Source organism: Paramisgurnus dabryanus, chromosome 6 (assembly GCF_030506205.2).
Source record: "Paramisgurnus dabryanus chromosome 6, PD_genome_1.1, whole genome shotgun sequence".
NCBI lineage: Eukaryota > Metazoa > Chordata > Actinopteri > Cypriniformes > Cobitidae > Paramisgurnus > Paramisgurnus dabryanus.
Window position 1 is genome coordinate 33,204,856 of NC_133342.1, and position 26,198 is coordinate 33,231,053.

General features: G+C 37.5%; 1 gene segment (V, D, J or C); it reads right to left on the bottom strand.

The window, feature by feature from the left end:
• Positions 1 to 22,047: 22,047 nt before the first annotated feature.
• Positions 22,048 to 22,530, bottom strand: LOC141282354 (T cell receptor alpha variable 18-like). The segment is given in 2 exon segments: positions 22,048 to 22,358; positions 22,491 to 22,530. Coding segments are annotated over 2 exon segments (351 nt in total).
• Between the last annotated feature and the right edge of the window lie 3,668 nt (positions 22,531 to 26,198).

Below are 26,198 nucleotides of genomic sequence, written 5' to 3' on the forward strand. Positions count from 1 at the left end.
CGTACTCGCTCCTCCCGTGTTATAACTCCTCCTTCTTCATTTTTTCGTACGTTATCGGAAAGATTCGGTAAAGCTAATCTTTCTTTTATAAATCTGATTAAACTAAAGACTCTTCAGAGATATAAAGGATGTCATACTACTCCATAGGTACTCCAGATTAATATCAGAAATGCAGAAACAGCGTGTGTTACGTGAGCTTTAACTTATGTTAAGATGTTGGCTGTTTCATTTAAAGTCACCATTATTGTGATCAGTGGTTGTTTTAATTGGACTTTGACTCTTGACCTTCTACTTGATAGTGTTTTCTGGCTGCTATATCTACCTGCTAATACGTGTTTAAAACACATGTTATAGCAAAGAAAAGGCAGTAATTGAATATTGATGGTTGATATGTAAACAATATCAAACATAATCATTTAATAAACAGATTTATTAGTATAGTTTTCCCCCTTATCAGAAGCATCATTTTCTGTTAATAATGAAATACTACAGTGTAAGGTCCAGAACTCTCATAGCAGTTTATCATGCTGAAGGATTTTGATAGTTTGCACATAAACATTAACTGCTGAACGATGTAGATGCACAGACATCAAGAATCAGAGTATGAATCTCAACAATGGTGACAAAGAAAATGGTAAATAAAGGTCATTATTTATTCATGCCGCAGTGCATTCTGGGAGTCTTGGATGAGATTTGTAATTCGTTGATACCCAGCATGCATTGCAGCATGAAGCTTTTCATTTTATTGTCACCATCATTGTGATTCATACTCTGATTCTTGATATTTGTGTGTCTACGTTGTAAACAGTTAATTTTGAGTGTCAGTGTTTCAAACTTCAGAAAGACAAACTGCTAAGAGACAGCTGGATCTCATATTATAGTATCACATTGTCAGAGACAGATCCTTCTGATTAGTGTGGAAACAATAAATTAATACATACGTTTTTATATGATGATATTTAGACTTTAATGACTGAACTGACCGCCACCAAAGTATCGCACTGTGCTATAACAAACATGTCTTAAACACACAAAGTTATAGCAATCAAATCATTGAACAATGTAAGAGTCACGAGTCAAGTTTAACTAAATCAAACACTGATCACAATAGTGGTGACTTTAAATGAAACAAAATCTCAACCTAAAGTAAGAAAATGACTCTACCAATAAGATGTAAAAATGCAATTTTAGGTTTCAGACAGAGATGGTGAGAGAGAGGATAACAGTGCTTTTAATTCTGCTTCATTGTTACTTTTTAAGATTCTGTAAGATTGGGACAATATATAAATCCAGCAGTGTTCATTTAACTCTGGGGATTTCTCTATGTGAGGGCTTTCTGGGGGCTAAGTGAGGGCTGCCCATGCAGGGCCAGCGCTAAGGGGCCAACGTTTCGCCAGTGAGCAAACCTGTGCGGGGCCCTTAGGCTATGCCCATACAGGCCCATTGTAAGCTTACTTGCAGGGCAGGATCTGCCATTGGCGATCGCTAACGTGTGGTCGTGTCGTAACGTGTGGAGCTTTTCTCACGTCTTTCTCCGCTGCCATTACTGAACTACAACTCAAACTGACGCACGACCTCAACGTCATCGTTCTCAGCCACCCCCATCTGTTCGCTGATTGGACCTGCAGATTTTTGCAGGAGAAAACAAAACTTTACAGAGCAGACCCAGACGTACTACTGAAGCGAAATTAAAATTAAGCGGAAGCACGTAGGAGGGCGGAGCCAGGCTAATTGACTGAAAGCATATGAAAAATTTGATCGTTCAGATTTCGCCTGTTTTGTGAGGTGCGAATTATAATAATACCGCCCACTTTACCTGCACTATCCAACCACAGCACTGCCATTTAGTGCAGAGAGAAAGAGAGAAAGAAAAAATACTTGACAGCACAATTGAGTTTGAATTGCATCAAATCACCATCATTGCTTTCAGTGTTTGCACTTCATCCACTCATTTGCATTTTAAACGACACACCCAAAAACGGCACACTTTTGCTCAGGCCTACAAATTTGCAATTTTAACATGCTATAATAAATTAGCTGTTGGGTATGTTGAGCTAAAACCTCACTTACGCACTCTGGGGAGACCAAAGACTTATTTTACATCTTAAAAAAATCTCATAATATGACCCCTTTAAAAGATAATGTTTGAGACAGAGATATATTTTTGCTGTGGTCAGTAACTCACAAGTGTGGTCTATCAATACCAGGTGGAATTTTAAACAAATGTATAATGACTTCAGTATAATTTTTCTTTGAACATAAGTAGCACATTGTTACTTTTGACCCTATCAGCCCCTACGAAAGTAACACACAGGTGGGTCAAAAGTAATAAAACAAAACAAGATAGATTTTTGTGTTACACTTGTTTTTAGTAAATATACATGACTATGATCTTGTTAAAGGGGACATATTATGAGATTTTTTTAAAGATGAAAACTAAGTCTAAAATAGGTCTGAGCAAAAGTGTGCCGTTTTGGGTGTGTCATTTAAAATGCAAATGAGCGGATGAAGTGCAACCACTGATCACAATGATGGTGGTTTGTTGCAATTGAAACTCAATTGTGCTGTGAAATATTTGATCTCTCTCTTTCTCTCCATACTAAATGGTTGTGCTGTGGTTGGATAGTGCAGATAAAGGGGGCGGTATTACCTTATTCTGACATCACAATAAGGGCCAAATTACAATGACCTATTTTTCACATGCTTGCAGAAAATGGTTTACCAAAACTAAGTTATTGGGTTGATCTTTTTAATATTTTCTAGGTTGATAGAAGCACTGGGGACACAATTATAGCACTTAAACATGGAAAAAGTCAGATTTTCATAATATGTCCCCTTTAATATTTAACTGCAAACATATTTTGTCATTTACCTTTGCAAAAAACAATGAAATTACATTTTTATTTTCAATTTCAGTTTTATCAATTGTTTCAAAAGCAACCTGACAGAACAATCTTTAATTGTTGAAAATAATAAAAAAAATGTAACAGTTTAAACACTATAAAATTAAATTAACTCAAACTTGAATAATATATTTTTTTTACATAATGCAACAGTATTAGCAGCGGGACAAAGTTACAAGTGCTACTTTCGTCCCAACAGGAACTCCTGACATTTAAACCTAATTTACTTTAATTTTGAAAAACTGAGAAGTCATATTTCAGGATGTGTTCGAGCACTAAATAACCTATAGATTGATCAGTACTTAATCACATAAAAACAGGAAACACAACACGTTATACAGCTCTGCAGACCTAGACATGCAAAACGTTAAGGAAATAATGCCATATAGCTCTGTCAAGGGTTGCGTGCTAAAGATGCTTTCATAGTTTGTAATGCAAATGTTATTAGGGCTCAGAGACAATCGCTTTGTTACTTTTATCATGTGTTACTTTCGCCCTGGTTCTCCCCTACATCCACAACTTAGCCCATGCAGTCATAATAGATGGCGTCACAGCATCGATATTCTGTTCTTGCTCAAATTGAAAAGGTTGGGGTTGAGACTAAAATGTCAAGAAAAGTGTGTTTTCCCCAGCACAGAAGACTTTTCTGTCCTTTTTCTCTTTTCTGTGCTTAGTATGGGATTAATTGAAAATTCAGGCTCGGCTGTCTCCTGTTTATTTAAAATTCATTATTTTACTATGGATAAAATGAGGCTAGGCCAGTCACACACTGTGAAACAGTTTCAGAATCTGTTAGGTCTCATGGCTGCAGCATCCAATGTGAAACTTTTGGGGCAGCTTCACATGAGACTATTACAGTGGTGGCTAAAAAGCCTGGGGGTTTTCCCCAATGCAAATCCACTTTGTTTCGCATGACCAACTCCACACGCAAATGCCTTTGTGCCTTAGAATTATGGAAGAAACCATGGTTTCTTTCCCAAGGGCATTGTTGAAGGCTCAGGCTGCGTCCAAACCGCATACTTTATAGGTACTGAATTAGATGAAGTACCTACTTACTTGGCGTTAAAACAGTGGGTACTGTATAGTATGAATCCGGGTAGTATGAATGAGATTCGGGTGTACTACATCCGCCATGTTGCTACATCACGTGACATACGTCGTCATCACGTCATGTCATTTCAGCGCGAAAACAGCCGCGTGCCTCTTCTTCTTCGTTTGATAAATCCTCATCCGGGGCATCATGGGAGAGTGAAGCGTCCATCGTATGCACACTGCAAAATCTAACCGGAAGAAGTAGGTCATCCGGGTACTTTTCGCATACTGTTTTTCGCATACTTTTGCATACTTTGTTTTAGTTGGACTTTTGACCCTTGACTTTTGCTTGCTAGATTTATCTCTGGTTGTGTTAGCTTTTTGTTAATACACCACATTTGTTGTGAACATGTAAAGTTAATAGTGTAATTCTGTGCTGGTTGGTACATAATAGTAAAGATCATCACCTAATTAATTTACTAATCAAAAGTTTATTTTCTGTCAATAATGTAAATGAGATCCAGCACTTTCACAGCAGTTTGTCATTAAGGAGTTTTAGAAACTATGGACAAAAAATATTGGTTGTAATATTGGGACGCACAAACATCAAGAATCAGAGTTTGAACCTCAACCATGGTGACAATTAAATGAAAAACTTCATGCTGCAATGCATGCTGGGTATCAACAAATTGCAAATCTCATTCAGGAGTCCCAGCATGCACTGCAGCATGGATAAAAAATTATTTTTTTACAATTTTATTTGTCACCATAGTTGAGATTCAAACTCTGATTCTTGATGTTTGTGCGTTCCAATTATACAAAATTTTTTTGTCCAAAGTTTCTAAAATTCCTTAATGAAAACTGCTGTGAAAGTGCTGGATCTCATATAAAATATTGACAGAAAATAAGCTTTTGATCAGAAAATTTTGTACCAACCACCACAACATCACACTAATAACTTTACACGTTCATAATAAATGTGGTGTATTAACACAAAGTTAACACAACTAGGGATAAAAACCAGCAATCAGAAAGTCAAGGGTCAAGAGTCCAACTAAAACAAACACTAATCACAATAATGGTGACTTAAAATGAAACAAAACATCAACATCTAAACCTAATAAGTGAATTGTGGGTTCTACAGCAATATATTTACTGAACATTCAGAAATAATGTTTTATAAAATAATAAAATGCAATGTTTCTTTTTAATTTACATAACAATCAAACAAGTATAATAAACAGTTGTTGTTTTAAACATTGTGTAAACATTAAAACAGGACATTGTCATAACGTTTAAAAATGGTAAAATGTAACATTCCTCTAACGTTGAGACAACACATAAACGTTCTTAGAACGTCAAGAAAACTGGACACTTTCTATGTTGGCAGAACATTTTTGAGAACATTTGGGAACTTTCAGGGAACGTTATTAGAACTTTTTTTTCTGTTAGCTGGGTTGTCACATCACACTTATGACTGATGCATCTCTCCAAACTGGAGAGTCGTTATGGAAAGCAATGTGGGTCATAATCTAAGTCCATCATCACAGTAGGCCCATAGATTACCTAGAGATGCTGGAGGTCTTTCACGCTCTCTGAAATACCTTTTGCAGGAGGCTATGCGTTTGTGCCCACAGAAAAATATGGCACTCCAACTTGTACAGTGAGGAAGCTGCTCTTACTCAGAGCAGTGTACTTGCCCTGGTGTCTGAATCAGAGAGCAGATGCCCTGTTGAGACAGGGGCTGGGGCCTGAGAAGTGGAGACTCTGTTCTCTCTATGGCCCATTTCAAGCCCCTTGAGACCATTCCAGTCAAGATTTTGGCACTCAAATATTTTTTTCTGTCTACAATCACATCTCAGAGGAGACTGAACAACCTTCAGCCACAGCCAGTGTCCTCTACATGCCTAGAACTTGCACTTGGGATGATCAAGGCTCTTCTGTACCCTAGGCCTGGTTATGTGCCTGAGGTTCTTTCTAATGTGTCTTAGATTTGCAGGCCTTTTGTCCTCTTCCATTTAAGGATCAGAACGAGAAGCAGCATAACTTGATTTGTCCAATGCGGGCATTGAATGCCTATGTCCTCAGATCTGCTCGTGGAGAAGATATGAACAGTAATTTGTTTACTGTAGTTCACCCAAAAAAGGTCTTCGGTCATGTGACCACTTGAAAAAAGATATTAAATATTAAACAGAACAATTACATGCAACAGAACAAAGTAAAACATGTAAGCAGTGTATCATTTTACAGGATATCTACAGCACAAACTGTTGTTTGGCTAAACACTCATTTCCTAATATATTGTGAAATGTCTCCACCTAGTGGTAGTTTGAGAAAGATTAAAGGGGCCATATGGCACAAGACTTTTTTTAAGATGTCAAATAAATCTTTGGTGTCCCCAGAGCACATATGTGAACTTTTAGCTCAAAATACCATATAGATAATTTATTATAACATGTTAAAATTGCCACTTTGTAGGTGTGTGCAAAAATGTGTCGTTTTGGGTGTGTCCTTTAAAATGCAAATGAGCTGATGAAGTGCAAACACTGATCACAATGATGGTGGTTTGTTGCAATTGAAACTCAATTGTGCTGTGAATTATTTTTTCTCTCTCTCTTTCTCTGCACTAAATGGCAGTGCTGTGACTGGATTGTGCAGATTAAGGGGGTGGTATTATTCTAATAAGAGCTCTTTATGACATCATAAAAAGGGACAAATTTCAACGACCTATTTTTGTATGTGCTTGTAAAGGATGGTTTACCAAAACTAAGTTACTGGGTAGATCTTTTTCACATTTTCTAGGTCGATTGTAGCACTGGGGACCCAATTATAGCACTTAAACATGGAAAAGTCTCATTTTCATGCCATGGCCCCTTTAACACTTCTAATAATGTCTGTTTTTATTCACCGAGAATATGTAAAGTTGATCAGAGTTAAGTCAAGGGAAAATCATGTATGATGAATTTGGGTGGTGAAGCAGGAGCAGTGAAGACTATAAACAGTTTCACACTATCAGTTTCAGTAGTAAATAGTGCATCTAAGTACAGATTTATGACTTTTGTAAGCTACAACAAAAGATTTTATGAGCATATTTAAACAAGCATAATGTATCACGATATATAAGAATAGGGGTTTAAGGATAGTCATGTTAAAGCTTCAAATGCGATGATATGGCTACTAGTTGTCAACTGTTGATAACTTTTTAAATACAATGCTTAAATATTGCTTTTTCTTAGCCATGACATGATGTTTGTCTTAGCATTGAGTTTTTGTACAGTGTTGTTGTGTTTCCTGTCACTGTGGGCTGCAGTGCACAGTAATACAGAGCAGAGTCTGTGACTTTAACAGAGGAGATCTCCAGATCCACTTGAGTTTTCTTTTCATTCAATTTAGCAGAGAATCGAGGATCTTGATTCACACTTTCTGACTTTCGTAAAACTTTTCCAGTAGCTTGCAGAATGACGAAAAGATATTCAGGAGCTGATCCATGATATTGCCGATACCACTGTAGTGAATTTGCTGAAGATGATGAGTAGTTACAGGACAAAATTATATTTTCACCCTCTACTTCAGACATCTCAGTTTGAACTGATGTGATGATGTTTCCAAAACTGTTACCTGTGTATAAAATAAAGTTAATGTTTATAAGCATTAGCTCAAGAGCAAACAGAAAGAAACATACATTTTCTAATTCTTTAATCAGGTAATTACCTGCTAGAGAACAAAGTAAAACCAACACAAACAGCATAATTTTACAGGAAAATGTCAATAGTTAATCTACAGCACAAACTGATACTGAAGTAAGCATTGATTCATTTATATGACATGTTGTGTGTTAGCTCCTCCCCTTAAAGCCCCAATCCAGAATTTCTGAATTATATGTATGTGGATTCTGAGGCAACAGTTTATGTGATACACCCTGGTCTCACTCTTAAAGGGTTCATAGCGTGAAAATGTGACTTTTTTCATGTTTATGTGTTATAATTGGGTCCCCAGTGCTTCTATCAACCTAGAAAATGTGATAAAGATCAACCCAGTAACTTAATTTGAGTAAGCCATTTTCTGCAAGCATGTGAAAAATTAGGTCGTTCAGATTTTGCCTGTTTTGTGAGGTAGGTAGCAAGGCGAATTACAATAATACCGCCCCTAAATCTGCACTATCCAACCACAGCACTGCAGTTAAGTGCAGAGAGAAAGAGGAAGAAATGAAGGACTTGACAGCACAATTGAGTTTTAAAGGGGCCATGGCATGAAAATGAGATTTTTTTCCATGTTTAAGTGCTATAATTGGGTCCCCAGTGCTATCGACCTAGAAAATGTGAAAAAGATCTACCCAGTAACTTAGTTTTGGTAAACCATTCTTTACAAGCACATACAAAAATAGGTCGTTGAAATTTGTCCCTTTTTATGATGTCATAAGGAGCTCTTATTAGAATAATACCACCCCCTTTATCTGCACAATCCAATCACAGCACTGCCATTTAGTGCAGAGAAAGAGAGAGAGAAAAAAAAAATAATTCACAGCACAATTAAGTTTCAATTGCAACAAACCACCATCATTGTGATCAGTGTTTGCACTTCATCAGCTCATTTGCACTTTAAAGGACACACCCAAAACAGCACATATTTGCACACACCCACAGAGTGTCAATCTTAAAGGGGACATATTATGAAAATCTGACTTTTTCCATGTTTAAGTGCTATAATTGTGTCCCCAGTGCTTCTATCAACCTAGAAAATGTTAAAAAGATCAACCCAATAACTTAGTTTTGGTAAACCATTTTCTGCAAGCATGTGAAAAATAGGTCATTGTAATTTGGCCCTTATTGTGATGTCAGAATAAGGTAATACTGCCCCCTTTATCTGCACTATCCAACCACAGCACAACCATTTAGTATGGAGAGAAAGAGAAAGATAAAATATTTCACAGCACAATTGAGTTTCAATTGCAACAAACCACCATCATTGTGATCAGTGGTTGCACTTCATCCGCTCATTTGCATTTTAAATGACACACCCAAAACGGCACACTTTTGCTCAGACCTATTTTAGACTTAGTTTTCATCCTAAAAAAAATCTCATAATATGTCCCCTTTAACATGTTATAATAAATTATATATAGACAAGTTTCCTGGGTGAAATAGGCGGGCCGCCATTAGCCTTTCACTCTGCCAACGACTTCCTGTTGTATCTGCCAAGCACTTCCAGTTAGCGAGTTAGCATCTTTTACTGTCTTTGGTTAGCGTGCAGAAAAAGTAAACCATGGATGGTGTTACACGCCGACACGGCTCCGGGACATATTGTGCTGTTCGCGGTTGCAACAACTCGTGGCGATTGCTGAATGTTTGGTCGAAAGGAGCAACAACAATGTTCACACAATGTTTAAAACAATAACTGTTTATTATATTGACTTGATTGATTGATTGTTATGTAAATGATAAAGAAACATTGAATTTTATTATTTTAAAAGTGTTATTAAACATTGTCTTAATGTTCAGTAAATATATTGCTGTAGAAAACACAATTCACTTATTAGGTTTAGATGTTGATGTTTTGTTTTATTTTAGGTCACCATTATTGTAATTAGTGCTTGTTTTAGTTGGACTCTTGACCCTTGATTTTATGTTTGCTGTTTATTCCCAGCTTGCGTTAGCTTTGTGTTAATGCACCACATTTGTTATGATCATGTAAAGTTAATAGTGTAATCCTGTGGTGGTTGGTTTAATTGTAAAGATCATCACCTCATTAATGTACTAATCAAAAGTTAATTTTCTGTCAATAATGTGTATGAGATCCAGCACTTTCACACCAGTTTGTCATTAAGGAGTTTAAGAAACTTTGCACAAAATAATGTCTGCTGTACATTTGAGACGCACAAACATCAAGAAGCAGAGTATGAATCTCAACCATGGTGACAATTAAATGAAAAACTTCATGCTGCAATGCATGCTGGGTATCAACAAATTACAAATCTCATTCAGGACACCCAGCATGGATAAATAATGATTTTTTTTTACAATTTTCTTTGTCACCATGGTTGAGATTCATACTCTGATTCTTGATGTTTGTCGGTCCCAATTATACAGCGTATATTTTTTGTCCAAAGTTTCTAAAACTCCTTAATGACAAACTGCTCTGAAAGTGCTGGATCTCACATACATTATTGACAGAAAATAAACTTTTTGATTAGTAAATTATTTAGGAGATGATCTTTACCATTATGTACCAACCACCACAGAATTACACTATTAACTTTACATGCTCGTAACAAACCTGGTGCATTAACACAAAGTTCACATGACCAGGGATAAATCTAGTAAGCAAAAGTCAAGGGTCAAGAGTCCAACGAAAACAAGCACTAATCACAATAATGGTGACTGAAAATTAAACAAAACATCAACATCTAAACCTAATTAATTGTGTTTTCTACAGCAATTTATTTACTGAACATTCAGAAAGAATAAAATATATAACAAATATAATATAATAAAATAATATAAATATAAAAAATAAATATAATAAAATGCAACATTTAAATAACAATCAAACAAGTCAATATAATAAACAGTTGTTGTTTTAAACATTGTGTGAACATTAAAACATGACATTGTCATAACGTTTAAAAATGGTAAAATGTAACATTCCTCTAACGTTCAGACAACCCAGAAAAGTTCTTAGAATGTCAAGAAAACTGGACACTTTTTACGTTGGCAGAATGTTTTGGGAACGTTGGGAACTTTCTTAAAACGTTTTTCTGTTTACTGGGGAATTAATTAAAGCACTGTCAAACACCCCCGCATTCTGCGCTCACTGTGAACACCTTGCTGTTGTCTTAAAAGTAACTCTAAAAGTACAAGTAACTCGCAATGTATGCAAAGTGTCTCTCTTCCTATCAGCGCCGATCAACGAGCATTTAAAATGCTAAACAGGAAGGCTAGAGGGGATTACTTTTAATTTTAATTTTTATTTTTATTACTCTTCATTTTCTGTTATAGATTAACAAACGGATACATACAAACATCTTAATACAAGCAAAAGATTGGCTAAATTAAACTGCCCGTATTGTGTAAAAGTACACAGCCCACTTTGTCGGAATGGAGGTGCTGAAACACCTCTGAGCTTTTCAGGTTATTAATTGCATTCCCATCCACCGCCATGGAATCAATAAAATAAGAAAAGATCTTGGATGTTGTCTGCCCATAATGTTACCTTACTTGGATGTGGAATGGTCAAAACATCATTTATAACAAGATTTTCAGTCAAATGTTGCCATTCCAAAGCCATTTTTACACCACTACTCAGCCTGCACAGGAAGTTCTTGGCAGACACAGGAAGTAAACCGGAAGTGCCCGGGAAACTTGTCTATATATATGATATTTTGAGCTAAAACTTCACATATGTGCTCTGGGGACACCAAAGATTTATTTGACATCTTAAAAAAGTCTTGTGCCATGGCCCCTTTAATTACAACAATCCACCATCATTGTGATCAGTGTTTGTATTTGATCCGCTCATTTGCATTTTGAACGACACACCCAAACACGGCACACTTTTGCTCAGGCCTACAAATGAGCAATTTTAACATGCTATAATAAATTATCTGTGGAGTATTTTGAGCTAAAACTTCACATACGCACTCTGGGGACACCAAAGATTTATTTTACATTTAAAAAAAATCATAATATGACCACTTTAATACATAGTAGTAACTTTCAAAAACAGATAACGTATTTTATTGTACGTTTAAATAGATGCTGAAGCGTACAATGTAGACATGTTTGCAACATTTAATCATAGCATTATTATGTTTTTACAGCTACAACAACTAAAAATATTTACAAATCTTTTATACCATAAAGATTGGTGTAGAATTTCTCTTCCCATTTGTAATTTCCCATTTCATCGATAATGTTAGCACCCTAACCCTACCCCAGACCTTACCTTATAAACCCATACATAATGTATTCTTTTTTTATTCTGCAACATAATGGAGAGAATATGTAGGACATTTTTTATAACAATAATAACAGTATAGCATTTAAAAGAAATTTTAAGCCAAAAATACAGTCCTACCCATAATAGTTTATTAGCCCTGTTCACAACATGTTAGGTCGGGAAGTTCGGTCTGGTGTCGCTCCTCGCAACTACAGTATGGTCAAATTAAAAGTTTGGTCGAAAGTTGTCAGGGAGGGCTTTATTTGACAGATGATCAACAGCCCACATAGCAATTTTGTTCCGGCCCAGTTCCGGCCCACACAACCAGTTTTCCTCGGCCCAGATACAACGAAGAATGACAGCCCTACAGTGGCCCAGTTCTGGATTACAGACAATAGCCCATAACTGGGCCAGAACAGGCCCTACAAACAAGCCTATGACCAGAGGTGTAAAAAGTACTCAAAAATGTTACTCAAGTGAAAGTACAAGTACTTAGTGTAAATTTTACTCAATTAAAAGTAAAAGTATCTGGCAAGAATCTTACTTGAGTAAAAGTAAAAAAGTACAACATTAAAATTTTACTTGAGTATTAAAAAAGTAAAAGTAACCGGAAGAAGGAAAACGAGAGATTCATGTTTAAGCTTTCTCTAAAAACATGAAGTGAATGAACCACATACAAGGTTTTATGCTGCCTTACAACTGTTTGTATTTAATTGTATTTAATTATCAAACTATAAAACTACCTAATTTCAGTATGCAACATGTTATTCAAAGTTGTAAAATCTCGAATTTAACTTAAGCTGATTTTTAAAATTGAGTATCAAGCCTCTCACAGGCAGCCGATGCAGAAAGAGTTATATTAGACCGTGTTCACACAGTCTGTCCAAATCTGATTTTGGTGCATATCCCATTGGAATCCAATCACATTTAGAACGTGTGAACGGCCAAAAACCACATGAAATCTGTTTTTTTCTTTTCCGTTTCAGGCTATATCCAGAGGTGGTTTGAAATACTTTTCAAATCACATTTCCAGAAATACATTTAAGTCTGACTGCTCTGATCGCATTTTTGTAGCTTTAAGTTTACGTCATGTTGTCGCATCATGTAAAACCTAAACACGATTGTTGTGCCAGTATGACGTCATTGCCATAGAAACAGTGCAGATAATCTGGAAAATGGCAAAACACTACAGGACGCACAGATTGGATCTAAACAGTTGTGATACACAATGTGGACAGTTAGTCTGTCCAATCAGACATGCACCAAACTCAGATTTGGCTTGACAGAGTGAACAAGGTCTTCATAGAGAGGCTGCAAATAGCAGGGAACTTGAGCAGAGACTTCCTGGTGTCTGAAACTCAGGTCAGATATCCATCCAACCTTTCCCGGGCCAACATACGGCCAACCCATCCCAGATTTTCCCTTGGCCTTAGCTTGGGCGCCTTAAAGGGGACATATTATGAAAATCTGACTTTTTCCATGTTTAAGTGCTATAATTGTGTCCCCAGTGCTTCTATCAACCTAGAAAATATTAAAAAGATCAACCCAATAACTTAGTTTTGGTAAACCATTTTCTGCAAGCATGTGAAAAATAGGTCATTGTAATTTGGCCCTTATTGTGATGTCAGAATAAGGTAATACCGCCCCCTTTATCTGCACTATCCAACCACAGCACAACCATTTAGTATGGAGAGAAAGAGAGAGATCAAATATTTCACAGCACAATTGAGTTTCAATTGCAACAAACCACCATCATTGTGATCAGTGGTTGCACTTCATCCGCTCATTTGCATTTTAAATGACACACCCAAAACGGCACACTTTTGCTCAGACCTATTTTAGACTTAGTTTTCATCTTTAAAAAAATCTCATAATATGTCCCCTTTAAATGATCACTGCTGAATGTAAATATTGTCCCAATCTTACAGAGTGTTAAAAAGTAACACTGAAGCAGAATTAAAAGCTTGTGATTAGTAAAATAATTAGATAATGATCTTCACCATTATGTACCAACCACCACAGGATTGCACTATTAAAGTACCAAAACAAATGTGCTTTACAGTATAAACACAAAGGTAACACAACCGAGGAAAAGCTAGCACTCAAAAAGTCAAGGGTCAAGAGTCCAACTAAAACAAAAACTAATCACAACAATGGTGACTTCAAATGAAACAAAATCTAAAACTAAGTTAAGAAAATGACTCTGCGAGAAAAGATGTAAATGCAATTTTAGGTTTCAGACAAAGATGGTGAGAGAGGGGATAACAGAGCTTTTAATTCTGCTTCAGTGTTACTTTTTAACACTCTGTAAGATTGGGACAATATTTACATTCAGCAGTGTTCATTTAACTCTGGGGGTTGTGCTGCATGAGGGCTTCCTAGGGGCTAAGTGAGGGCTGCCATCAGGGCCTGTTCTGGCCCAGTTATGGGCTATTGTCTGTAATCCAGAACTGGGCCACTGTAGGGCCGTCATTCTTCGTTGTGTGTGGGCCAAGGAAAACTGGTTGTGTGTGCCAGAGCTGGGCCGGAACAAAATTGCTATCTGGGAGTAAGATAATCAACCACATCACCAAAGAGCGCTTATGTTAAATCAGTTAACAACAAAGACGGCTGATGCTGGAGAATTGAGACGTGAAGATTCTGCCATCGAGTCTGTTCTAGAAGATATCGACAGTGCAATAAATTAAACTTTTGCTGAATCTCGTAGGAGGGACGGCAAAAACATCTTTCTGATCAACAAATGCATTGACCGCGTTTCTCCGTTCCTCTTTTGAAATCAATGCACTGTCGATATCTTAGAATAGACTCGATGGCAGAATCTCCACATCTCAATTGTCCAGCGGCAGCCGTCTTTGTTGTAAACGGATTCAACACAAGCGCTCTTTGGTGATGTGGTTGATTACGTTACTGTGGATCTGTACTAACTCTACTGAAGGGGTTTGCGCTACAACATCTGTGCTCTGCTCGCCTGCATCGCTCTGCTTTGTCTGCTTTGCTTGGGTCAGCTGGGGATTCTAATTTACATTTCTGATGGGTGGCGCTCTGTGCTGCTGCTGATCTGCGCTGTTTGCGGCGATTGCTCGGTTATACCAGCTGATTAACATTGCGCTGCTTATATGCTAATAGTTTATTGTTGCAGCATTGCAGTATTTGCAGGATCAGCTGGACCGTGGTCTGGACTTGGGGCGTGGAAAATCCAACTGTAGCGTGAGTAACTGATTCAAAATTGGCGTGTGACAGAGTAGTCATTACCTGACTGTCACTAGCATTATTTTTCTACTTTGAACACTTTTGGCTTTGATTTACTAGTTTGTTTTTTGTTTTTTTATTATCTTTTTTTTGTCATTTATTCTTATAAGCATAACTATTCTTTATTCATTTTTGATTATTGTTTTTGATTATCTTACTTTAATGGAATCTAAATTCTTTTGGTCTTTATTTCTTTACTGGTTTTAGTCTTGAACTATATATTTTTTTTCTTTATTAGCCAGGTTGCTTTCTAATTATTTTGGTGACATGTGAGGTGTTTCCCCTCTGTGTAGTTCTCATTGCCTCTGTAACCAGTGTACTGGCTTCCTGCCTATTAAAGACCTGTTGGCTGTTTGGTAGCTGGGGTGACCGGACGCGGCGCCTACAGTGATAACTTTTGGGGCAGTTGTATGACAAAAACCCAGATTGTTAGAGGCGGTGTCCTTTTTTATTGTGTCTTTTAAAGGGTATTTATTTGTCTTTGCTTTCTCTTCAGGAGTGGGTTGGCCGTATCAGCAGATTGTTCCCTTAAGGTGGTGGGCTCCTTACCTGGGTGCAGTGCTGTGTTCACAGTGAGGTGTGCCGTGCTGTAGTGTGCTGTGGTGCGTGTGTGCACGTGTGAGTGCTGTGTGCTTTCTGTTTAAAGAACGTCAGGCCTTCTCCCACCCTGAAGTGTTGTTTGTCTTTCTTATTTTCTGCTTTTATTATTTGATACCGTAAATAAAATTGAATTCATTTTAAATAAAGCTTTTCTGATTTACTCAACTCTTGTCTGATACCTGACCCAGTCGTGACAAACCTGTGTGCTGTTAAATTGAGGGCAGTCCCGGAAATAGCCCCCGGGTGGCGTAGTTGGTACAGATCATTAGTTAGCATTGCCACAATGACAACTGTGAGGGGGTGATTTTTTTATAACTCATCCGTTTAAATTATATTAAAGGGGTCATATTATGATATGTTTTTAAGATGTAAAAAAGTGCTTATGTGAAGTCTTAGCTCAAAATAGTTTATTATAACAGGTTAAAATGGAAAAATTTGTAGGCCTGAGCAAAAGTGTGCTGTTTTTGTGTCTGTTGTTTAAAATGCAAATGAGCGGATGAAATGCAAACACTGAACACAATGATGGTGGTTTTTGTAATTGAAACTCAATTGTGCTGTCAATTATTTTCTGTCTTTCTCTTTGCACTTAACTGCAGTGCTGTGGTTGGATAGTGCAGATAAAGGGGGTGGTATTATTGTAATTCGTCTTGCTACCTACCTCACAAAACGGGAAATCTGAACGACAAAATTTTTCACTCGCTTGCAGAAAATGTCTTACCCAAACAAAGTTACTGGGTTAATCTTTACTACATTTTCTAGGTTGACAGAAGCACTGGGGACCCAATTATAGCACTTAAACATGGAAAAAGTCTGCTTTTCACGCTATGACCCCTTTAAAGCCTTAGAGCTCTGCATAATTAAGGTGTGGCCCACTTGAGTGAAGGTTGAACAGCCACTGCTGTCACTAGAGTCTAGCTAGGTGGGCGTGGTTTCAGCAACCAGCCACCTCAGCTTCACCCACGTCTCACCTCTTTACCCATTTTCGGATATCTGCAAATGATTCCCGGTGACGCGCGACCAAGATAAAGCTGTAAAGCTGTGATAATTAACGTATTAGTCTGTTCAATAGGTAGATATTATATGTTTAGTGTAAGCACAATTATTATAACAAAATATGTGAAAGAGCATTGCTAGAATGTAAATATATTGTATTGCAATAGGTGGCATTTAAGTATTAACATTAAATCAAACTAAACACCAGATTTATAAATGAAATGGTTAAATGACAGTACTGACTTAAAGTAACAATTGAAATGGTTACACTTTAAATGCATGAAATGGTAAATAATACAATGTACAAATAACTGTTTTTAATGTAGGCTATATGAGATATTACCTAATAGAATAGAGAACAGAGAAAGAAAGAACGTTTTGAAGAAAGAGAGTCACCATTGAGAACTGGAATCTGAACCCCAGAACTCAGGTAAAGAAAAAGAACATAAAGAATGAGCCGAGTCCAAGAGCAGAGCTCATGGAGACCAGCCTAAAGGAGGGTCAAGATAATAATAAGAAGAGCGAGAGCATTTGTCAGGCCGACCCGACCCGTTGAGTACTCCAATTATTACTTTTTTTTGTTGAAATAGTTCGGTGTGGAAATCTTTAATCCTTTGTTTTATTAATGTGGGGTTAAAGCAGGTGTTACTGTAATTGCCATATAAAGAAGCTTTGTGGTTCACATAAAGAACAACTGTGGTTTGATTAAAACTGTTCAAAGCAATAATTTAGTTTATGTTTTTGTAAAGCCTCTCAGGTATTTTGTATCACTGTGCTCCAGAGTGCACAGTAATATAGAACTGATTCTGATAGAGTTACACTGTCAATAATGAGTTCAGTGGATGAATCTGATGTTGTAGACTTAAACCGACGGTCTGCTATATCCTCATAACTATTTGATCGAGCACCTTTAAGCAGTAAATATTGAATTTCACTGTTAGGATGCTGTCTGTACCAGTAAAGATAAACATAGTTGCTGGTTGTATCATATGTGCAGCTCAGTGTCACAGATTCTCCTTCAGTCTTGATTATGTTTGTATTCTTGTCTTTTGGTTGAATGCTGTCACCAAATATACCTGCAGGATAAATGATCGTTGATTCTAATCATATTAAACAACTTTAAGAATATTATATTTTTAATAACAGAAAACTAATTTAACACCTGGGAATTTAATGTTATCACTTACACTTTGCATAATTTTCCGGTTAAGACAAAAAAATTACCTGATACTGTTATAAGAATCAGCAGCATAAATCTCTTGAAAATAAGAAGCATTGCTAGTAAAGTAGCCTAATATCAAAACAGACTTTGTGAATTACAGAAAGGTAATGGAGTTTTTTAAATAAGGGGGACAGATGGCAGATTGTAAAGTTATAATTTGGATAAAAGTAGGTGTGGCATTTGACATTCAGGTGTTACACCTACCATGTGAAACGCCCATAAAACAGCAAGTATGAATATGAAGATCTTACATAGAAACTAAAAAAACTATATGCTTAAACATAGTGAAATGACTACAGTCAGGTTTAGAAAAAAAATTATAGATACATTATGACAAGTTTAATGTAATGAGTTTTCTGCTGATCCAAGCTCAAAACAAATTTAAAGTGTAATTTTACAAATTTATATGTGAACCTGTTTATACAGTCTAAAGTTACATTAGTCTCTTTGTGTTGTTTGAAGTCTTTAAATAATTATTTCACATATGGGAACATGTGTTTAAAAACACATGTAGGGCATACAGTCATCACCTGGAAATTACGACACGGGGTAGCTGCAGCTTGGAGTAATGGCTGTGCCACGTAAGGGCGTGTCAAAAGGGAGGGGACGTGTCGAAAGGTTTCTCATTGGTGAAAGAAGTTTCCTTCTCGCAACTGTTTTGGAAAATAAATAAATGTTTTTTGGTTAAAACGGTGTCTGTTTTGCGAAATTAGTTAATGTCACTTAAAGTGCGTGTTGCAGGTTAACCACCACTGTCGATGAATGGGTACATTAATCACTCAAGTTATGTGTATAATTTTTAAAATGTCTCAAAAATGGTCTTAAAGACCACTTTTTTTACGTTTTTGGTATTAACGGTTATTTTAACGCAATTCTGCGATGACGTCACGTTGGGGAGAAGTGGAGAAAGACTCAGCCAGAGGCATAGAGATAGATGAGACATTTATTGCTGTTTAATACTTACGTATATAATTTGGAAATCATATATACATCGTAGTAAATATATAATGTGTTATACTGCAAAGTTACCATGCTAATTATTATTTATGATATATGTGGAGATAAATAAAACTTCGCAAATCTGCTGATTTGATCCATTCATGTCCTGACCACCAGGCTAGAGATTTTTAAACATCCTTAATCCACACTTACTAGTCTATCAAATAATATCTCAAATATATTGTTTTGTGAAATAAAAGGATGCTTTGTTATATTGTTTATGTGATTATAACGAATCACACGATCATTTTATACGCAGCAGCAGTCAGCAGCACACTCCGATCCGACCGCATACATACTGTGATAAACAGGCGTTCGGCGGCTTTTTACATCACGACAGACTATGCCATTTGAGGAGGAACTGCTCAATGATCACCGTATTTTTATAAATCCTGTACATGTTTGGACCTGCCGAACAGGTTGAGCACTTTCATACTTTGTTGAGCAGAGAGGCTGCACTTTGACCAGCGGGCTGCGGGAACCGGCGCACATCACGCCGCCAGACGGTGTTGTTAACTCGAAACGTATAACTATTATCAGATCGACCCACCGGGAAAGTCCCGACTCTCTCGATTGCCATTTCGCTACTGGCTGTAAGAAAGTGAGTGCGTTTGGGTCGCTGGTCCCTGCGAACAGATGTGACGTGCTTCACTCACCTTCCAGGATTAGAGACATGCTGCCAAAACCGTTTGTGCTGAAGATCGCATAAAAGTTACACCCACTTCAGGCAGGATCATGGTACCCCTCAAGCCAGCATGCACGAGTATGTTAATTGTTTGTTTACTTTCTACACGAAGATATGCTAACGTTATGCTATCTGGCTGTCTGCCTATCTCTCTATACTAGCCTATCCATCTGTCTGTCTATCTATCTGTCTATCTATCTATCTATCTATCTATCTATCTATCTATCTATCTATCTATCTATCTATCTATCTATCTATCTATCTATCTATCTATCTATCTATGTAAATATACTGCGCTATCAGAACTGTACTTTACTCGTCTTTCTATAGTCATTCTCAATGCTCTCAAGGCTGCTTTGGTAAATTCTCTCCCCAGCGTGACGTCATACAGTGCGTTGTGGGGGAAAGGAGAATCATTGCAAACAGCTGTACTTTTTCATACTTTTTCGGGTTTTGTGATACTCAACAACATAAAATACAATGGATAACAGTTTAAATGTTTATTATTAACAAGCAAATTGCACAAATTCGTTGAAAAATTTTACCTGCAAATCGCCCTTTAAAGGGGCCATGGCACAAGACTTTTTTAAGATGTCAAATAAATCTTTAAAATGCAAATGAGCTGATAAACGCAAACACTGATCATGGATTTTACTTATAAAACCTACATTTTATATTTTTGAACACTGTTTCTTGTGTTTTCTGTCACTGTGGGCCTCATGGCACAGTAATACAAAGCAGAGTCTGTGACTTTAATAGATGAGATCTTCAGATCCACATGATTTTCATCTTTTCTGGGATTGATGGAGATTCCAGAAGCTGGAGGATCAGCTGAAGATGTTACTCCTGAATCTTAAATAACAACCTCACACGCCATGTTTACCTTATAATCTCTCAAATTCACAGGTGTGACTACATACTCTTATTTCTTGAGCTGTGGTTTACAAAAACTAATAGTGGTTTGATGTGGTTTGATTAAAGACAGTTTAAAGCACATTAAGTTTTTGTAAAGACTCTCAGACTTTTTGTATCACTGGGCTACATCTCTCAGAGCACAGTAATATAAAGCTGAATCTGACAGAGTTAAACTGTCAGTAGTGAGTTCAATGGATGACTGAGTTGTTGTTGACTTAAACCGATTGTCTGCTGTACGCTGAGCTGAGCTCTGTGATCGAGCTCCTTTCAGCAGTATAAACTGAGGTTCACTGTTAGGATGCTGTCTGTACCAGTAAAGCCAAATATAACTGCTGGTTGTCTCAAATGTGCAGCTCAGTCTCACAGATTCTCCTTCACGTCTGATTATATTTGTTTCTTCTTCTCTTGGTCCAATTTTATCAGCAAATGCACCTGAAATAAAACTCAGCATATTTTGTATCACATACTGCAAACTGAGTTATTTTAATCAAACATATTCAGTCCTTTAAATATATTATATAACAGTTCAGTCTACTACATTGCAATGTGATGAAAGTATATTTACCTGAAACTACAGTGAGAATCACGAGGAGAGTCGTCTGTGTCTCCATGTTGACAAAATATAATGAGATGTTTGTGATTCTAATAATGTTTAATCTGATTGTTCATGGTAAGATTTCTCTCCCTAGTGGTAATGTGACAAAAATGAACACTTATCATCTGCGCTTATAAAACTAGGGGGCGGTTTCCTGGACAGATCTTATCCTAGCCTCAGACTAACTGCACTGTAAAAAAAATTAATTTTACAGGCAATTGTCTGTATATTTTTACAGCATCCGTTTTATTTTTTTGTTGTTTTACAGATATTTTCCTTAATTTAATGTTTTACCATTAAAATTACAGATACCAATCGTAATGAAAGATTACATAAATTTTAAGTTTTTTTTTTTTAAACAGACAATTCATAGTATTTCCATAGTAATATGGACTTTTTCCATGTTTAAGTGCTATAATTGGGTCCCCAGTGCTTCTATCAATCTAGAAAACGTGAAAAAGGTCAACCCAGTTACTTTCTTCGGGTAAGCCATTTTCTGCAAGCATGTGAAAAAGTCGGTCGTTCAGATTTCGCCTGTTTTGTGATGTAGATAGCAAGGCGAATTACAATCATACCGCCCCCTTTATCTGCATTATCCAACCACGACACTGCCATTTAGTGCAGAGAGAAGGAGAGAAAGAAGAAATACTTGACAGCACAATTGAGTTTCAATTACAACAAACCACCATCATTGTGATCAGTGTTTGCATTTCATCCGCTCATTTGCTTACATACACCTCAGTACAACAACTGCACATGTTCACTTTTATCCTTTGATTAAACTTTCAGCAGGTGTTACTGTATTCTGTCATGTTTAAGAGTTTTGTGGTTCACATAAAGAACGACTGTGGTTTTATTAAAAATTGTTCAAAGCAATAACTGTGTGTGAGTTTTTGTAAAGCCTCTCAGGTATTTTGTATCACTGGGCTTCAACTCTCAGAGCACAGTAATATAAAGCTGAATCTGACAGAGTTACACTGTCAATAATGAGTTCAGTGGATGATTGTAATGTTGTTGACTTAAACCGTGGGTCTGGTATATCATCATCACCACTGTTTGATCGAGCTCCTTTCCGCAGTATAAACTGAGGTTCACTGTTATGCTGTCTGTACCAGTAAAGATAAACATAGAGGCTGCTTGCTTCATATGTGCAGCTCAGTGTCACAGATTCTCCTTCAGTCTTGAGTATATTAGTATCCTTGTCTGGTTTAATGCTATCAGCAAATACACCTGCAGGAGAACAGAAAAGTAAATTAGCATCAAAAATAATAAAAATATTAAATACCATCTCAAATCAGTATTTATCTAATATATAGGTGAAAGCTGAACACATTTAAATCTGATATGTAAAGTGTGCTTTACCTTCGACTTTGAAAAGAATAAGTAATATACATCTCTCCATATCTACTAATAAACTATATTATTACTTGATTCATGAATGAACGCTACATAAACTTGAGTTGAAAGACTGCTTGTTGTAAAACTATAAGGTGGTTAAAGGTGGGTGTGGTTTGTAACATTTAGACCTGCCTCTCATCCAGGATATATTGAGATAATTATTTTTCCAGGGAACTCCGCTGCATCACTGAAGCAATGATATGGGATTGCCTTTTGCATGATTTGCCTTGTTATGTATTATTGAAGAAACTATGAATCCTTTCCCAAGGGCCAGTGTTGAGGACTCAGTGTCAATGCCTCATGCTTACGACGGATGCATTCTTCATGGGCCGGGGAGCAATTAAGGATTCAATCTGCGTCATAAATTAATCTATGTAAAACCATCAGCTGTGTGTGTGTGTGTGTGTGTGTGTGTGTGTGCGTGCGTGCGTGCGTGCGTGCGTGCGTGCGTGCGTGCGTGCGTGTGTGTGTGTGTGTGTGTACACAAATTCTTATTATTTTTATTTGCTCAGCAGGTGTTAACACATTTTTTAGTATACCCTCTGCATGTGGGTTAAATGAGATATTACTGTGGTTTGAGGTCATTTAGATTACATCAATTTACAGCATTTTGTTACATTTAGTTTCCTGCTATTTACCTTTTATGTTTAAGTTTTTGTAAAATCTCTTTGGCATTTTATATCTGCAGTTGTTTGTGATGAAGATGCATTTGATTGTTTGATCACAGTGTTGTTGTATGAGTGTTGAATGTGTTTTAGTCACAGTGGGCTTCAGAGCACAGTAATACACAGCAGAGTCAGACACACGAAGATCCTGAATTATCAGACGAACTGATTTTGTGTCCAATTTGGCATCAAATCTGTCTTTAAAATCAGAACTGTTGCTTGATCCAAACTTGTATCTCATCAGTATATATTCAGGGAGGTTGTTTGAGCGTTGAATGTACCAGTAAAGATATGGATCATCTTGAAGTGATTCATATTCACAGTTCAGAGTAATCTTCTCTCCTTCAATGGCAGTTCTGTCCTCCTTTGGTTGATTGACAGCGTCTTTGCCAAATGATCCTGTAATATAAAAGAGCTCAGTCACACAATCAATTACATTTAAATAAAAATAATGAAAACGTACAGCAAGAAAAGATTTCATGAAGGATTTTTTTATTGCTTACCATAGGAATTAAAAATAAAAATGAATAAAATAAACAGTCTATAAGTCATCTTTGATTAAAATGAAAATGCGAGTGCTCAGCTGTAGGAGACAGATTGTTTGCTGATTGTCATGTTGACTGATGTCATGATAATGTTTAACAACTGATGAGTTTCAGTCAAGGCTTCAGTTTTAGGTGTTGCCATATATGTGTAGATATTGCCATCCTCAGGTTAAGGGTGATATTGACATTTACAGTTTATGTTAAAGTAATTCACATTTTCACATGAAAAGAAACAAAGACACCTTAATATTTTTAATTAAAGCAGTACAAAAACCTTAACACTCAAGACCAGAAGCTAATAAACTAATACATTTTGTTCATTCATATGAACTGTACAGAGCACCTACTAATGTTATGAATTTGTTTTTGTGGTGTTGTATTTGTCATTTATTCTGCGGACTTTTAGTTTGTCTGTCAGCCACCCTAAAACATTCACGGTGTTCCTCCAAGTCCACACTTTTGTGATGTAACATCGCTTTGACTGCCAGGAAGAAGTCTGCTGTGCACTTGAGCACCCCTTTGAAACCTAAAATGCCAATGGGACACCCTATGATAAGGGAGCCATTGTAAGTCCACATGAGGTGCGCCATTTGGGACACAGCCAGTGTAGTCAGTTTGTAGTTGTACTCCTGACCACACCCTAATTGTGTTCATCTGTGTCTTGTTCTTCTTGATTAGTCATAGCTGTTTCTCAATGTCAAGGAAAGATCCTCGGAAGCAAGAATTTTGTGGATGCTACGTCATCGACGTCCGTCGAAGGACTGTTCCAATGTCGAGGGTCCTTGAAATTTCAGCCTAAGACTGAGTCCTTCGTTCGAGAAATATCCCATATACAGGAAAGGATGCGTGTGTGTATCCTTCACGTGCTGAAATCACCCACAATCCTATGCGCGCAGCACTGAAAGCACACCTTTCACTCACGCAATGACGTGCACTTGCTAGCCTGTTCCATTAACGTGTTCTCCGAATGCTTAAGAGGAGCCTCGCCTAGCCTTTGAAGGAAGTGACTTGTAAGGACTAGTCCTGCCAAGGAAGTAACCTTGACATTGATAAACGCCTCATATGTATATATATACCCCCATGTCTCCTTGATTTTGTATTATTTCTGTGGGTGTCCCTGTGTCTGGATAGTTTTCATTGTTGCATTTTTATCCAGTCTTCCTTGCTCCATTTCTGACTATAATAAAATAGGGTTTCATAAATGACTTTGTAAGCATGATGAAGGACAGCCTTATGTGAAAGATGTGCACTGTGTAAACCTCACTGCTTGTTTGATTTTTAGATTCCTATACCAGTGAAGTGCTGAAAATGACTCCTGCCAAATTATGACTCCTCACATTATCTGGTATGGTTGGATTATCTAATCACACTGGTAATCATAAAACTGCTATTTGCTGTATCTCATTTAAGATTTAAGGCCTTTTGTGGGCAAAGTTTTATTTCAATGATGACAGTTCATGTTTCAGTTTGTCACAAGCCAGGGGCTGGCTGCTAGTGGTTAAGCCACGCCCCTTCTCAATTTCCACCTCGAGGAGGTCCCCAAAACCAACCCAATGACCAAACAACAACGAGGAACAGGTAAGTATAAAAAAATATTCTTTATTTAAATATTTAAAAAGTACTGGGAATTGGGGAAAGGGGAATTAAAAACTAATGTCCGGCTCTGCCCTCCAGGGGGGGACCACGAGCAAGTGAGTGACAGGGGGTGGAGGTTGCGTCGGGGAACGGGCTCCCGCCTCTGGTTCCCTCTGCCCGTGGCGCGCTCCTCTTCCTTCCTGGAGGCAAGATAGATCAAAATCAGTGTTGGTATAGACTTTTTCTTATCCGTGTACCTGTAGCTAGCTCGAGGCGGTTCACCGCCTATCTCACACAGCTCCTTGCTTGTCGACTCACTCTCCTTCCCTGTTCTCTCTTCCTCCACAGATTACAGCCGGGACACGAAGACACGGTGGATCGACCTCAAAGAGTTCTCTCACCTCTTCACCGACTGCAGCTTTTGGTAAGTATGGGTTTCCTCCCTTGCTCGTTCCTTTAGCACTCACACTGGTTCTCTCTACTCCTCCACAGATGACTGCTGGAACACAAAGGCACTGTGAATCGGTTTCCAATGGTTTCTCTCACCTCTGCGCTGACTACAGCTTTGGGTAGGTATGGCTTTCTTCACAGTTCGATATCTCAGCGTTTCACGCTGGCTCTCTCTCTCCACAGATGACTCAGCGTTCACGCTGGCTCTCTCTACAGATGACTGCTGGGACACAAAGGCACAATGAATCGGTTTCCAATGGTTCTCTCACCTCTGCGCTGACTACAGCTTTGGGTAGGTATGGCTCTCTTCACAGTTCGATATCTCAGCGTTCACGCTGGCTCTCTCTCTCCACAGATGACTCAGCGTTCACGCTGGCTCTCTCTACAGATGACTGCTGGGACACAAAGGCACTGTGAATCGGTTTCCAATGGTTCTC